Source organism: Cynocephalus volans, chromosome 3 (assembly GCF_027409185.1).
Source record: "Cynocephalus volans isolate mCynVol1 chromosome 3, mCynVol1.pri, whole genome shotgun sequence".
Lineage (NCBI taxonomy): Eukaryota > Metazoa > Chordata > Mammalia > Dermoptera > Cynocephalidae > Cynocephalus > Cynocephalus volans.
The window spans coordinates 997,874-1,014,859 of record NC_084462.1 but is presented as its reverse complement, the minus strand read 5'-3'; the positions used below and the strand labels follow the sequence as shown (position 1 = coordinate 1,014,859).

Here is a 16,986-nt window from a genome sequence, read left to right as displayed (position 1 = left end):
TGCCATCTGCAACCACTTGCTTCTTACTGTGGCACTGCATCTAACCCCCTCTGTTCTTTCCATCCCTGTGTGCTTGATATCCCCTCCCCAATATCTCTTCCACCCTGTTTTGAGTCTATCCCCTTCCTTCTGTGTTTCTTTCCCTCTGGATCTGCCTCTCTCTTCCCTGAGTGTTATCTCTGTCTTTTTATTTATTTTGGTCATTGTGTGTGTGTGTTTCTTTCTCTCATCTCCTCCTCCCTCACTCCTGGGGCTGGGGGTTACTCTCCACATCTTTCCCTCAACCCTGCATCCCTCTCTGTGTTTCTCTCTCCATATCCCTGCTGCTGTCTGTTTCTTGGAGTCTTTGTTTCTCTCTTCACCCACCTCTACCATTTTCTTTGTGTCTCTGTATCTCTATCTCTCTTGGTGTTTCTGTGTCTTTTTGCAGCTTTCTCTCTCTCAAACTCTTTCTATCACCCTGATTTGTTCTGTATTCCTGTGTCCCCTGTGTCTTTATCTGCCTATGTTTCTCTGACTCTGTGACTCTGTCTCTGTATTTGTCTCTATATGGTCTTTCTCAACATCTTTCTCTGTCCTTCTGTGTGTCTCTCTTTCTCTCCATTTGCTTGTCTCTCTCTCTTTTTCTCTGGACCCCACCTTTCCCAACTCTCTCACAGTTGAGGAGCGCAACTTTGCTGAGTTCAACTTTATCAATGAGCAGAACTCACAGCTGGAGCATCTGCAGGAAGAGATCAAGGAGGTGAGTGAGGCCTGCCCTTCCCCTCCCCATCTTCCCTTCTATCCTGTCCCTCCCCTCTTCTCCCCTGTGTTCTCCTTCAGCCTCCCCGTACCCCTCCAGTTCTGTCCCCCTTTCCCATGCTGTGAGCTGGGCCCAGTGTTCGGCCCCTGTCCCTGCAGATGCAGGAGGTTTTGGTGACTGTGCGAACCAGCGAGGATAAACAGCACCTGCTGCAGGAGCAGCAGCATGCGGCGTTGCAGCAGCGTGTGGATAAGGTGCGCTTGGAGGCTGAGCACCTGGAGGCCCGTTTCCAGGACTTACAGGGGCAGCTGGAGAAGCTCAAGGCTGGTGAGCACCTGTGGGGCCCCCCGCTCACAGCTCTAGCTTCTTCATTTGGAAGGATGCAATGAGCCTGCAGAGGGGCCAGTCCCAGGCTGGCTGCTTGGAGGCACTGCATGGACAACTTTGTGCACTTGCTTATCGGTCTGTCCAATCTCCATTCATGTATCCATCCCAGGTTCCTTTGTCCATCCATCCATCCATCCATTCGTCCATAAATGCTTAGAAGTGGGATTGTTGGGTCATAAGGTAGATATTTTTTGATATTTATTAGAAAATGGCAAACAGTTTTCTAAACTAGTTGCAGTATTGTACACCCTCACTATATGAGCATACAAGAGATCCAGATGCTCCCCACCCTCACCAGCACTTCATATTGTCAACCATTTTAGCCATTTCGATGTGTGTGCAGTACTACCTCTATTAATTTAATTTGCATTTCTCTGATGACCAATAATATTGAGCATCTTATTGGCCCTTTGGATATTATTTTAGTCTGTTTCTGTTGCTTAACAAAATACCTGAAACTGGTAATTTGTAAGAAAATGAAATTTATTGCTTACAGTTTCTGAGGCTGGGAAGTCCAAAGTCCATCCAGGGGTCTCACACTGAAAGATGGTGGAAGCAGAAAGAGCAGAGAGAGAATAACCTCCTCATTCACTCTCTTTTTAATGCCCTCAAAACTCTGCCCCTGACCACCATTGTTAATCCATTCACTATGGCACAGTACTACAATTGCACCTTTTCAAGGCTCCACCTTTCAATTACCATAATAGGATTTCCCACCCTCTTAACAGTCATAGTGAGGGCCAAGTTTCTAATACATAAAACTTGGGGGACACAATTCAAGCTTCAGTGAGTTTTGGGGGGACATAATTCAATCCACTACAAATATCTCTGTGAAGTTCCTGTTCAATCTTGTGCAGTTTTTTTTTTTTTTAAATTGGTTTGTTTTGTTATAACTGAGTTGTAAGAGTTCTTTGTATATTCTGGATACTAGTCTTTTAGTAAATATTTTCTCCCATGCTCTAGCTTTCCTTTAAACTTTCTTGTGAAAAGCTTGCCTTTTCACTTTTTTGTGGTGAGCCAAAATTCATTTCTTAGTTTTAATGAGATTGAATTTATCAAATTTTCTTTTTGTAGTTAGTGACTTTATGGCCTGCCTAAGAAATTTTTGCTTACTCCGAGGTTACAAAGGCATTCTCCTATGTATTCTACTAGAAGTTTTATTGTTTTAGCTCCCGCATTGAAATCTGAGAGCTATTTCAAATTAATTTGTATGCAAGTTATGAGGTAGTGCAGAGCACTCAGGAGTCAGGCTGCCCTGGGTTTGAAACCCAGCGCCACCATTTGTGAACCTTGGTGTGTGGTTCACACACCACATCTCTCTAAGCCCCAGAGGATGGCAGAGCCTAGTTCATAGCGTTGTCATGAGAATTAGATGGTATGATGATGGAAAGCTAAAGACGGGGAGAGACAGAAAGGTGGTGGTGGTGATGACGAGCAAGCAGGAGAGCCAACTCATGGCACACAGCAGGAGCTCAATTATTGGCAGATCCTCCATCCCTCTGTTGTGACCTCTGTGCAAGGTGTGGTGGGGAGGGGGCGCAAGAGGAGACTGACATGGGCCCTGAGCTCTTGTAAATCAGGAGCTAGGACAAAGGACATCCAGGGTACTCCAGGGACAAGAGGAAGCCCTAATCATTCTGAGGTGCAGGACCATAATTTGCAGCACCCGGTGCAGAATGTTGGGCCCCTTATTAAAAAATTGCCTAGGCCAGTAGCTTAGTTGGTGGTGTTGATAACACCAAGATTTGAGGTTTGATACATGTACTGGCCAGCAAAAAAAAAAAAAAAGAAAAAATTGTAAGGACTTTCAAGACAGTGACAGTAGTGCATTAAATGTGGGCCCTTCTGTGCAGTAGCACAGGGCCCACAACCATGAAACCATCTCTGCTGGGATGATGACTGGATCACTTCCTGGAGGCAGTGATGCTTGAGGTTGACTTTGAAAGGCAAGCCAGGAGAAATGGATGCTCCCAGTAGGCGGGGTCAAGGCCTGGAGGCCAAACAAAGTACATTCAGCGAATGTCCGTTCTTTGGTTGTTCATGCAGAGAGGGGAATGCCAAAGGTGTGGATGGGGGTCAGATGAAGAGGGCCAGGCTGAAGCATTGGGGATTTTTCCTGGAGGTGCTGGAGCCATGGGAGCTGTGGGAGGGTTGTGAGCAGCGGAGGGTAGTGGGTGGTGGGGTTAGGGGGATGAGGATGGAGAGGAAGGGGCAGAGCACAGAGTTATCTGACTGATGGGCTGTGGGAGGTGAGGATCGATTTAATGGATCAACCATAGTCAATTAACCTTTCCCCACTGTTGGACACTACTGCCACTGCTCAGAGAGGCCATGAAAGCCCTTGTATGTGTCTCTATGTTCTCCATTTGTCCCCAAAATGTTTACCACATCTCAAGTGCCCAGTAGCCACATGTGGCTGGTGGTTGCCTATTGGATAGTACAGATATAGAATATTTCTGTCAACACAGAAAATTCTATTGTACGGTACTGCCAGAGACTTGTTTAGATTCAGGTTACAAGCACATTATCATTGTTATAAATGAAAACATTATAGAGGAGGCACTTTTGACTACTGTATTAATTTCTAACTACTGTAACAAATTAGCCCAAATATAGTGGCCTGAAACAACACAAATTTATTATCATACTGTTCTGTAGGTCAAAAATCTGGAATAGGTTTTACTGTGATAAAATCAAGGAGTCAGTAGGGCTGTATACCTTTTTGGAGGCTCTGGGGAAAAAGTCCACTTCCTTGCCTTTTCCAGCTTCTAGAGGCCACCTCTAACCCTTGGCTCATGGCCCCTTCTTCCGTCTTCAAAGCCAGCAATGGTGTGTCAAATTGCATCACTCTAACCCCTGCTCCATTTTCATGTCTCCTCTCTCTTCCACTTATAAAAACCCCTGTGATTGCATTGGGCCCACAAGGATGATCCAGGATAACCTCCTTATTTTAAGGTTAGCCGATTAGCACCTTAATTCCACTTTTCTGGGTAACCTAACATATTCATGGGTTCCGGGAATTTAAATGTAGAAGTCTTTTTTGGGGGAGGTGGCATTGTTCTCTTACTACAACCATCTACCAATCCTAGTCTTCTTGCTCCCCACAGGCAATTCCTTTATTAGTTTACTGGTTTAATCTTTATATAGCCGTTCTCTGAATTTACAAACATATATATACTTAGATAATTTATAAATTTTGTTTTTCTTTTTTATGTAATTGATATGGCCTTCCATTTATTACTATGCTATTTGCTTTTTTTCACTCGACGATATCTTGGTGCCATGTCAGTAATAAAAGTATATTAGGATATAGTAGTATGATAATATTGTAATAAAAATATAGTAGAGTATGTAGTACTATCTCATTCTTGGTTTTAGTGTATTATATTCCTTAATATCAATATGTGTATTCATTTGCTAGAGCTGCCATATCAAAGTGCCACAAACTGGAAGACTTAAGCAACAGGAGTTTATTGTCTAACAATCTAGGGGCCAGAAGATTGAAATCACGGTGTTGGCAGGGCTGGTTCCTTCTGAGGGCTTTGAGGGGAGGATCTGCTCCAGGTCTGTCTCCGTGGATTGTAGATGGCTGTCTTCTCCCGGTGTCTCTTCACATCATCTTCCCTATATGTGTGTCTATGTACAAATTTCCCCTTTTTATTTGATAAGGACACTAGTCATATTGTGTTAGGGGCCCACCATACTCCAATATGACCTCATCTTACCTAAATACATCTGCAATGAGATTATTTCCAAATAACATCAAATTCTGAGATACGGGAGGTTAGGACTCCAACACATGAATTTTGGGGGGACAGAATTCAACCCATAATAATATGGCTATTCCAGCATCATTTTCCTATTGATGGATATTTAGGTCATTTCTCTTTGTTTGCTGTTATCATCAGTGCTGCTGAGACCCCTTTTATAAAGTTAAACACAACTAAAATATAGAAATTATATGTATGTTTAAGGAATACATAGAAATGTGTTGAAACTATATAAGAAGACAAGCAGGGGACTGATGGACCCAGGATTCAGGATGATGATGTGCTTGTGTGGGAGAGGCACTGGACAGATGGGTAAAGTTGGATGTAGGCTTTTGTTAAGGTCATGGGTACCTTCTTACTTCATTAATAATAGCCAGTTAACTGAGTACAAGTGGGCCACGTGTGGGCCAATGTGAGAATGGGTCATGACAATGACCAGGGTCAACCAAGGACATTGATTAATCCAGTTGTGTGCCTGCAGTCTGATACTAGAGAAAAACAAAATAGTCCTGGGGCTGCTGCAGATCCCCTCCAGCCTCCCCTGTGGTGCATGCATGTGAGTGTTCCTCTGGGAGCTATGGAATTGCTGGGTGGGATGGAAATTGAGTTTGTTTCTAGCTGAGGTGTGTAAAAGAGGCCTTTCCCCATGTCGTGCCTTTGTCAGGTTTGTCTCTGCCCTCCCTCCATATCTGCTCTCTGTCTTCCTGAGCCCCATGGCTAGGTGCACAGTGGTGCCCTCACACTGGCTGCTGTCTGAGCTTGGGCAAGTCCCTTTTGGTCTTTGAGCCTTGACCACTGTTTCCATAGAACAGGGAAGTGGGGACCTGAGCAGGGAGAGGGCTGGAAGCCAGCGGACAGTGCCAGATCCATGACAGTCTGTCCCTCTGTGACCCCAGGTATCCAGTTCCTCGTCACCAAGGCCCATTGTGACAGGAGCATCATTGATGACCTTCTTGGGGTCAAGACCCACATGCGAGACCGGGATGTGGGCCTCTTCCTGGGCATCATTGAGAAGCGACTGGTGGAGCTCCTGACAGTGCAAGCCTTCCTAGACACCCAAGTGAGGAGGGGGCAGGGAGCCAGGGCATTGGAGGCCAGGCCTGGTTGCTGGTCCTGAACTGACCACTGGGCTCCAACACTCTCCAGAGCTACAGCTCCTTGGCTGATGCTGCCCTCCTGGTGCTGGGCCAGAGCCTTGAAGATTTTCCAAAGAAGATGGCTCCACTTCAGCCCCCTGACAATCTGTGAGGCACAGGGCAAGAGGGAGGAAGAAGGGGAAGGCAATTCCATGGGAGCAGAGTGGATGCATGGGACGGAGCGTTTTGGGGGGCTTTGGGACCGGATAGTGGGTAGAAGATGAAGTGGGTGCTTTGCAGGAATCAGAGGAATAGGGGATCTGGGGGTATGTTTGGGAAGATGGGGCATTGGGGATTCCAGATGAGGAGAGGGCTCTCAGGACTGACCAGAGAATGGCTAAGGGTCTCTGGGTATAGTAGGGAGGAGCTATTGGTCTTTTGGGGGTCAAGAGCCTAGTCTCTTCCACTCTTTCCCCTCACCCTAGAGAAGACCCCCCAGGTTTTGAGGCCAAAGGTGACTATCCCATGAGCAAGGAGGAGCTGCTGAGCCAAGTGGTGAAGTCGGTGAGAGTGGGAGCCCACTAGGGTCAGGGGCAAGGACCTTAGCCCCCTCTTGGACCTTAACTCGCCCTTCTCACAGGTGGAGCTCCAGGAGCTGGCTCAGGAGCAGCATCAGAAGGATTTGGCTGAAGCCGGGAAGAAGATGGACAAAGCTCCAAGCGTGGGCTTCTCCACCACCCAGGCAGACAGCTCAGGCACTGCCCTGGTGACCACCAGGAGCACTGGTGGTGTCCCTGGGTCCATCTTGAGCCACAGGACTAGCAGAGGCCGTGGCAGCAGCTCTGCCGGCCACATCACTTTTGGCATCCCCAGTTCTAGTATGGGCCATTTGACCAACCACACTACCCTTGGTGACCCCAGCTCCAGTGGAGGCCATAAGACCTTTGGCTCCACCAGCACCAGCAGGGTACCTGTGTCCAGCCATGTCTCAAGTGGGAGCCACGTGACCTTCAGACCCCTAAGTTCTAGCAGCTTCCTGGGGTCCACTGGATACTTGGGGTCCAGTGGAGGCCAAGAAAGCTTTGGAGGTGGTATAGAGAGCAGAGGCACAGAGTCAGAATTGAGTGGAGGCCTTGGGTCCAGCAGAGACCATGTCGTGAGCGCTGGCCCTGCCTCCAGCACTGGTCCTGGCTCCTCCACCAGCAAAGACTCCCAGGGCTACTACTAGGGATACTCAGCCCCTCACCCTGCCCCTGGCTCTTTGCAGGTCTTTTCTGTGTCTCTGCCTCACTATTTGTTTTGTGACTCTTCATCTTTCTCTCCCAGTTCTAGGCCTCTATGTCTCTTTGCCCCTCATTTGTTTCCATGTGTCTGTCACTGTCTCCTCATCTCTGTCTCCTGGTCCTTTTCTCTCTGTTTCTGGCCCTCCTTTCCTTTTGTGTCTCCCAGCCTCCTGTTCTCATGGTTTTCCATTGAGTGTCTCTCTCTTGTCATGTCTTCCTCCCCATCTGTGTCTCCTTAGCCCTAATCCCTCTGTTCATCCCCCCACCTCCTGTATCTGCTTCCTCATTTCCAGCTGCCTCTCCTCATCTCCATCTCCCAGGCTGTCTTTGCATCTCATGTCTTTGTCTCTATAGCGTCTCATTCCTCACCCTCCCCAAGAGCCCCCCAGTACTGACCAGTGGGGAAAAAATCAGAGCAAAGTTGTCAGGTTCAGAATGAGTCGTGACCATGGGAAATAAAGGTCAGAGCCTGACTTTTACCCCAGCCTGGTTACAAGTGTATGTGTGAGAGCAAGCCTGAGACATGGCTGCTTCCTCTACCTCTAGCCCAGGGGAAAATTTGTGACCCTGTCTCCCCTCTTGCCCCCTCCCCTGGGTGGAGCTTCCTAATCCTTGCCATTCATTCATCCATCCATTCATTCATTTTTTTGAGACCTCCACATTTCAAGCTGTAGTGGGGAACTGGGAAATATATCAGTGAGGACATGCTGGGTTATGCTGCACTAACAACCATATAATCTTAGTGGCCTAATGCAGCAAAAGTTTGTTTCTCTCCAATGCCAGTGGTCCATTGTGGGTCAGCTAAGAGCTCTGCTCCACATCATTCTTGGGCCCCAGGCTGATGGAACAGCCTCCATCTGGAGTCCCATCACCAACTACATGCAGGAAGGGGGCATCCTTACTTATGAATGCCAGGTTCCTACAGTTCTCCAGCATCATATCTCTGATGATGGAGCAGAGCAGGGCCCAGCAGAGTCCATTCCTCATAGGTGGTGTTCACAGCTACATCTGTGGAGGTCTGAGTCCTAAAACAACAAACCAATTTTGGTTCAGTGGGGACCTGTTATGGGTTGAGCTGTGTCCCCGCCCCTAGAAATGTTGATATCCTAACCTCCAGTATCTGCAAAGGTGACATGATTTAGAAATTGGGTCTTTAAAGATGTAAGGAGTTAAGATGAGGTCATGCTGGAGTGAGTAGGGTGTGCTTTAATCCAATGACTGGTGTCCTCATAAGAGGAAATCTAGACACAGACACACAGAGGAAACAATGCCACGTGACAATGGAGGTGGGTATTGGAATGATGGCTCTATAAGCCAAGCATTGCCAAGAACTACCAGAAGCAAGGGGAAAGCAAGTTCCATGCTTCCTTTCTCTCAGAGCCTCAGAAGGAACCTGCCCTGTGCCATTTTGATTTCAGACTTCTGGCCTCCAGAACTGTGAGAGAATAAATTTCTGTTGTTTCAAGCCAGCCAGTGTGTGGTACTTTGTTGCAGTCTTAGGAAACCAATATAGGTATTTGTATGCCAGCACTTCCAGAAGGAGAGTGGCTAATAGCACGGGAGAATCTCCATTAGTAGGAGGTATGGCCAAGGTCTGTGTTTTCTTATCATCTCAGGTTCTTCTCCCATCTGTCCTCAAACGCTCCGTAGTTGACCACAAGTTTCATGACTTCAGCTGCACTTGGACCATGCCCATGCCTCTCTGTCTATCCTCATTCTCTCTCTTTTTTTAAAAAAATTTTATTTTGTCGATATACAATGTGGTTGATTATTGTGGCCCATTACCGAAACCTCCCTCCATCCTCCCTCTCCCCACTCCCACCCAACAATGTCCTTTCTGTTCACTTGTGTCAACTTCAAGGAATTGTAATTGTTATGCCTTCTTCTTCCTGCCGTTTTTTTTTTGTGTGTGTATGTGTGTATGTGTATGTGAATTTATTTATTTATTTTTAGCTCCCACCAATAAGTGAGAACATGTGGTATTTCTCTTTCTGTGCCTGACTTGTTTCACTTAATATAATTCTCTCTAGGTCCATCCATGTCGTTGCAAATGGAAGTATTTCATTCGTTTTTATAGCTGAGTAGTATTCTTTGTGTAGATATACCACATTTTCCGTATCCACTCATCCAATGACGGACATTTGGGCTGGTTCCAACTCTTGGCTATTGTAAAGAGTGCTGCGATGAACATTGGGGAACAGGTATACCTTCGACTTGATGATTTCCATTCCTCTGGGTATATTCCCAACAGTGGGATAGCGGGGTCATACGGTAGATATATCTGGAATTGTTTGAGGAACATCCATACCATTTTCCATAGAGGATGCACCATTTTTCAGTCCCACCAACAATGTATGAGAGTTCCTTTTTCTCCACAACCTCGCCAGCATTTAGCATTCAGAGTCTTTTGGATTTTAGCCATCCTAACTGGGGTTAGATGGTATCTCAGTGTAGTTTTGATTTGCATTTCCAGGATGCTGAGTGATGTTGAGCATTTTTTCATATGTCTGTTGGCCATTTGTATATCTTCCTTAGAGAAATGCCTACTTAGCTCTTTTGCCCGCTTTTTAATTAGGTTGCTTGTTTTTTTCTTGTAAAGTTGTTTGTGTTCCTTGTATATTCTGTATATTAATCCTTTGTCAGATGTATATTTTGCAAATAGTTTCTCCCACTCTGTTGGTTGTCTTTTAACTCTGTTAACTGTTTCTTTTGCTTTGCAGAAGCTCTTTATTTTGATATAATCCCATTTGTTTATTTTTCTTTTGGTTGCCCGTGCTTTTGGGGTCGTATTCATGAAGTCTGTGTCCAGTCCTACTTCCTGAAGTGTTTCTCTTATGTTTTCTTTAAAAAGTTTTACTGTTTCAGGGTGTATATTTAATTCTTTAATCCATTTTGAGTTGACCTTAGTGTACGGTGAAAGGTATGGGTCTAGTTTCATTCTCCTGCATATGGATATCCAGTTATCCCAGCACCATTTGCTGAAGAGGCAGTCACTTCCCCAGTGTATAGGCTTGGTGCCTTGGTCAAAGATCAGATGGCTGTAGGTGTGTGGGTGGATTTCTGGATTCTCACTTCTATTCCATTGATCAGTATGTCTGTTTTTATGCCAGTAACATACTGTTTTGGTTATTATAGCTTTGTAGTATAGTTTAAAGTCAGGTAGTGTTATGCCTCCAGCTTAATTTTTTTTGCTCAGCTTTGCTTTGGCTATGCGTGGCCTTTGTTATTCCATATAAATGTCTGGATAGTTCTTTCCATTTCTGAGAAAAATGTCATTGGAATTTTGATGGGGATTGCATTGAATTTGTATATCACTTTGGGTAGTATGGACATTTTCACTATGTTGATTCTTCCAATCCAAGAGCATGGAATATCTTTCCATCTTCTTGTATCCTCTCTAATTTCTCTCACTAGTGGTTTGTAGTTCTCATTATAGAGATTTTTCACATCCTTGGCTAACTCAATTCCTAAGTATTTAATTTTTTTGGTGGCTATTGTAAATGGGCAGGCTTTCTTGATTTCTCTTTCTGCATGTTCACTATTAGGAGAATAGAAATGCTACTGATTTTTGTGTGTTGATTTTGTATCCTGCTACTGTGCTGAAATCATTTATCAACTCCAAGAGTTTTTTTATAGAAGCTTTAGGCTGTTCGATATATAGGATCATGTCCTCTGCAAACAGGGACAGTATGACTTCATCTTTTCCAATCTTGATGCCCTTTACTTCCTTCTCTTCTCTGATTGCTTTGGCTAGTACTTCCAACACTATGTTGAATAGGAGTGGTGAGAGTGGGCATCCTTGTGTAGTTCCTGTTCTCAAAGGAAAAGCTTTCAGCTTTTCCCCATTCAAGATAATATTGGCAGTGGGTTTACCATACATGGTTTTAATTATGTTGAGATACTTTCCCTCTATACCTAACTTATAGAGGGTCTTTGTCATGAATGAATGTTGAATTTTATCAAATGCTTTTTCAGCATCTATAGAGATGATCATATGGTCCTTGTGTTTGACTTTATTAATATGGTGTTTCACATTTATTGATTTGCTATGTTGAACCAACCTTGCATCCCTGGGATGAATCCCACTTGATCATGGTGAATAATTTTACATATGTGTTGCTGTATTCTGTTTGCTAGTATCTTATTGAGGATTTTTGCATCTATATTCATCAAGTATATCGGCCTGTAGTTTTCTTTTTTGGTTATATCTTTACCTCATTTTGGTATCAGGATGATATTTGCTTCATAGAGTGAGTTTGGGAGATTTGCGTCTGTTCCAATCTTTTGGAATAGTTTGTAAAGAATCTGCGTCAATTCCTCTTTGAATGTTTGGTAAAATTCTGCTGTGAATCCATCTGGTCCTGTGCTTTTCTTTGTTGGGAGCCTTCTGATAACAGCTTCAATCTCCTTTATTGTTATTGGTGTGTTCAGATTTTCTACGTCTTCATGGCTCAGTTTTGGGAGCTTGTGTGTGTCCAGAAATTTATCCATTTGCTCCAGATTTTCAAATTTGTTGGCATATAGTTGTTTATAGTAGTCTCTAATGATTCCTTGTATTTCAGATGAATCAGTTGTAATATCACCTTTTTCATTTCTAATTTTTGTTATTCGAATCTTCTCTCTTCTTTTTTTTTGTTAGCCATGCTAATGGTTTGTCAATTTTATTTATCTTTTCAAAAAAACAACTTTTTGATTCATTGATCTTTTGCAATGTTTTTTGGGTTTCAATTTCATTAAGTTCTGCTCTGATCTTAATGATTTCTTTCCGTCTGCTAACTTTAGGTTTGGATTGTTCTTGTTTTTCTAGTTCTTTAAGGTGAAGTGTTAGGTTGTTCACTTCCATCTTTGCATTCTTCTCAGGTGAGCATTTAATGCAATAAATTTCCCCCTTAGTACTGCTTTTACAGTATCCCACAGGTTTTGGTATGATGTATCATTATTTTTATTAGTTTCAATAAATTTTTTGATTTCCCGCTTGATTTCTTCTTGGACCCATATGTCATTAAGTAGAATGCTGTTTAATTTCCATGTTTTTGTATAGTTTCCACAATTTCGTTTGTTATTGATTTCTAGATTTAATCCATTGTTGTCTGACAAAATACATTGGAAAATTCCAATTTTTTTGAATTTGTTGAGACTTGCTTTGTGACCTAACATATGCTCTATCCTGGAGAATGATCCATGTGCTGATGAGAAGAATGAATATTCTGAGGTTGTTGGATGGAATGTTCTGTAGATATCTGCCAAGTCCAATTGGTCTAGAGTATTGTTTAAACGTTGTGTTTCCCTGTTGATTCTTTGCCTAGATGATCTGTCCAATACTGACAGTGGGGTGTTCAGGTCCCCTGCTATTATGTGTCTATTTCCTTCTTTAGGTCTGATAGAGTTTGTTTTATAAATCTGGCTGCTCCAACATTGGGTGCGTACATATTTATGATTGTTATGTCTTCTTCATGGATCAGTCCTTTTATCATTATGTAGTGTCCCTCATTGTCTCTTTTTATGGTTTTTAGTTTAAAGTCTATTTTGTCAGATATAAGAACAGCTACTCCAGCTCGTTTTTCTTTTCTGTTTCCATGGTAAATCTTTTTCCATCCTTTCACTCTTAGTCTATGTGCGTCTTTATGGGTGAGGTGGGTCTCTTGTATACAGCATATAGTTTCGTCCTCCTTTTTAATCCAGTCAGCCAGTCTGTGTCTTTTGATTGGGGAATGTAAGCCTTTTACATTAAGAGTTGTTATTGAAAAGTGTTGATTTATTCCTAGCATTTTATTGATTATTGTTTGGTTGTCTTAGGTGTCTTTTGTTCCTTGCTTTCTGATTTGCTGTTTGTTTTCTGTGTTTGTTGGTTCCTTGGGTTGTAGATAGCCTTTTTGTTTGTTTGTTTTCTCTTCATGAATGCCATTTTTATTATACTAGTGGGTTTAGATTTTTCTTGGGTTTTTATGGCAGTGGTAGTTACTTTTCAGGAACCAAACCCAGAACTCCCTTGAGAATTTCTTGTAAGGGGGTCGTGTGGTGGTGAACTCCCGCAGTTTTTGTTTGTCTGAGAAATATACTATTTGCCCTTCATTTCGGAAGGATAGCCTTGCCAGGTAGAGTATTCTTGGCTGGCAATCTCTGTCTTTTATTATTTTGAATATATTATCCCATTCCTTTCTGGCTTTTAGGGTTTGTGATGAAAATTCTGATGTTAGTCTGATTGGGGCTCCCTTATAGGTGATTTGACGCTTCTCTCTTGCAGCTTTTAAGATTCTCTCTTTCTCTTTGAGTTTTGCCAATTTGACTATAACATGTCTTGGAGAAGACCTTTTTACATTGAATACGTTTGGAGATCGCTGAGTTTCCTGGATCTGAAGATCTGTGATTTTTCTTATACCTGGGAAGTTTTCTGCCACTGTTTTGTTGAATATGTTTTCAATGCAATCTCCTTTTTCCTCCCTTTCTGGAACACCCATGACTCAGATAATTAAGCACTTAAGTTTGTCTGATATCTCTCTCAGATTTTCTTCAATGCCTTTGATTCTTTTTTCTTTTTTTTTTGTCTTCTTGTGTTATTTCAAACAGCCCATCTTCAAGTTCAGAGGTTCTCTCTTCAACTTCTGCAAGCCTGATGGTTAAACTCTCTGTTGTGTTTTTTATTTAACTGAATAACTTCTTCAGTTCGGCAAGTTCTGTTACATTTTTTTCAGGGCATTGATTTCCTTGTACTTTTTTTTTTCAGGTCCTGTATACTTTTCCTCATTTCACCATGATGTCTAACTGAGTTTTCTTGTATCTCATTTGGTTTCCTTAGAATCATCACTCTAATTTCCTTGTCAGTCATTTCAAGGGTTTCTTGTTCTATAGGATCTAGAGCTTGAGAGTTATTATCCTTTGGTGGTGTACTTTCTTGATTTTTTGTATTTCTGGTATCTTTTCATTGATGTTTATTCATTGTGGCAGGGGGTTTCACAGTCCACAGGTTTGACACTATTGACTGACTAAGATGTTGCTGTGGTTGCCAATTTGGTATGGCTACCTCAGTGACTACTGAGTTGGCTACTAGTGCCTTGCGTGTGTGGTTGCCTTGGGTCTTGGGCCTCTCTGGGGAGCCACCTCTCTGGTCAGCTTGGACTATGCTGGGCTGCTGGATCACGGGCCAGTACCAGAGGGTGTGTTGTCACTGCTGAGCTTCCCCCTCCTGTCCTGGACTTCTCCCTGTTCTGTGCACTCTGGCCCAGGCTGCTGGGATGCGCCAAGGCACTGCAGAGCGTGTGGTCTCTGCAAAGCTTCCCCTTCCCCTGCAGGATATCTCCCTGCTCTGTGCGCACTAGGCCAGGCTTGGGATGGAGCCAGGTGGTGGCAGTGAAGCCTACCTGCTGCTGGATTGCATGGCAGTGGCCCCCCCACAGGGTGCATGGACTCTACAGAGCTTCTATCTCCCCTGCTGGATGTCTCTGTGCTCTGTACGCATTGGGCTGGGCTGCTGGATTGCACAGCAGCAGTCTGGTCCCCATGGAGTTCCCGCCTCCCCTACTGTATGCCTCCCTTCTCTGAGCACAGTAGGCTGGGTTGGGAATGGAGCCGGGTGCCTGTGGTTAAGCCTACCTTCTGGATCATCCAGTGGTGGCCCCACAGGCTGTGTGGTTTCTGTGGAGCCTCCGCCTCCCTTGCTGGACGTCTCCCCACTCTGTGTGCACTGGGCTGGGCTGGGAATTGAGCTGGGTAGCGGCGGTGAAGCCTCTCTGCCGGATCATGCGAGGGTAGCCCCACAGGGCATGTGGTCTCCATGGAGCTTCTGCCTCACCCACGAGACCTCTCCCCATTCCATATGCACTTGATGTTATGTTTTTATAGTTTAAATCGGTTGATTTGTGGGAGAGAGTGATGCTAGGGACCATCTATTCCACCATAGTTTCGAGGTTGGGAAGTCCAAAGTTCATCTGGTTGCCATTTGATTTTTTGAAGGAACCGGGTCATCTGCTTTGACATTATTCCATATTCTGGATTAGACTGCACCCCCATAGTGTAATTTACGCAATCTCCTCTATTTAGTGCCTGAGATGTGACCTGATTCAGACAGATGCAGACACTGTACTCTATCCAGCTGAGCTAACTGGTCAGCCCTTCTAGACTATATTTTTAAAAACTTGGAAGAGAAACTAGAAACTAAAAAATAAACAAGACACAAAAAAGATAATTCAAAAAGTTGATGAGGTCTAAATATGACATTTCATCTGAAACTTGTAATGATGTTTTGGGACATTTTGATAAAACAAGGAGAAAATACTAGGTCCTCATTTGGTTGTACATATTTAAAAATCCTTTCTGTTGTCATCTTTAAATTTTTTGTTTAAAAAAATAGAAAGATGTGGCCGGCCCCTGGCTCACTTGAGAGAACATGGTGGTGCCAACACCAAGTCAAGGGTTAAGACCCCCTCACCGGTCATCTTTTAAAATAAAATAAAATAAAATAAAATAAAATAAAATAAAATAAAATAAAATAAAATAAAATAAAATAAAATAAATAAAATAAAATAAAATAAAATAAAATAAAATAAAATAAAATAAAATAAAATAAAATAAAATAAAATAAAATAAATAAAATAAAATAAAATAAAATAAAATAAAATAAAATAAAATAAAATAAAATAAAATAAAATAAAATAAAATAATAAAAAATGGAAAGAAATTTAAACATTTAAAGGCATATGAAATAAAAGCAATAAAGATGAACAGTAAAGTAAAGTAGATTTTTGTCTCCACTGAGAAGTAAATTATAACAAAAATACTTTATGTCACACCAATCAGTAATTATTTTAAGAGAAAAGATAAAAAGCAATGAATAGAGAGTTATTTTGATAATTCAATAAATGAAGAGAATGACATCATTTGAACATAGTTGATGTAAATTTCCTTGTGAATGGTAAAGAAAGCCTGATGGTGATGAAGAAGAGATAAAACATCCTGTTCCAAAAGTGATGTCAGACGACTAACTGTTTAATGACTGTGGTCAACTTCAATAGCGTAGGATGAGTCATTCATCCCAAAATGTTAGAATACCATAAAATCTAATACTTTTTAATTAAAAGAAATTTAATGGCAATTTCCCTCAATGTAAGAACAAAGCTAAACATTTACATTACATTGTCAACAATGAATCATGAACTTAATACTTTCTTATCAATAATTAAAAAAATAATCATGTGACAATGCTAGAAAAAGCTGAATTACATGTATTTTCTCCAAAGGATATTATAAACTAGAAGTACTCAGAGAGTATGCAGCCAAAACTGAAGAAAGAAGTCTAGAAATCTTTCAGGTAGTTCCTAACTAAAGACATATTATTTTCCTTGATTTTGTGATGATTTTGGTATTTTTAAATTTTTTAAGTTGTAATTATTTGATTTCTTCCCTCAATCTAAATATCAATTCACCTTTAAAAAAATTATTTTGTTTTATTTTTTTCTTTCTGCTTTCAATTCTCCTTTTGAGTATTTAAAAAACAAAGGCAGTGGGCTGGCCCCATGGCTCACTCAGGAGAGTGCGGTGCTGGGAGCGCCAAGGTCACAGGTTTGGATCCTATATAGGGAGGGCCGGTGCGCTTGCTGGCTGAGCATGGTGCGGACCACACCATGCCAAGGGTTGGGATCCCCTTACAGGTCAAAAAAACCAGAAACGAAACAAAACAAAACAAAAGCCGTGCTGAATTTTGCCAAATGGCTATTCTACAATTATGAATTTGA

General features: G+C 42.5%; 1 protein-coding gene across 4 annotated transcripts in view; it reads left to right on the top strand.

Annotated features, from left to right (window-relative positions):
• The window catches only part of ODAD1 (outer dynein arm docking complex subunit 1), a 30,031-nt gene extending 21,963 nt beyond the window's left edge, over nt 1–8,068 (top strand). For 3 of the 4 annotated variants that reach the window (XM_063090745.1, XM_063090744.1, XM_063090747.1), the window contains 6 exons: nt 660–742; nt 901–1,069; nt 5,796–5,959; nt 6,046–6,143; nt 6,461–6,539; nt 6,616–8,068. In XM_063090745.1, coding sequence (XP_062946815.1) covers nt 660–742; nt 901–1,069; nt 5,796–5,959; nt 6,046–6,143; nt 6,461–6,539; nt 6,616–7,203 — 1,181 coding nt within the window. In that variant the 3' untranslated portion in view covers nt 7,204–8,068. The remainder of the gene's footprint in view (nt 1–659; nt 743–900; nt 1,070–5,795; nt 5,960–6,045; nt 6,144–6,460; nt 6,540–6,615) is intronic. The other variant, XM_063090746.1, reaches the window with a different exon arrangement.
• The last annotated feature ends 8,918 nt before the right edge of the window (nt 8,069–16,986 follow it).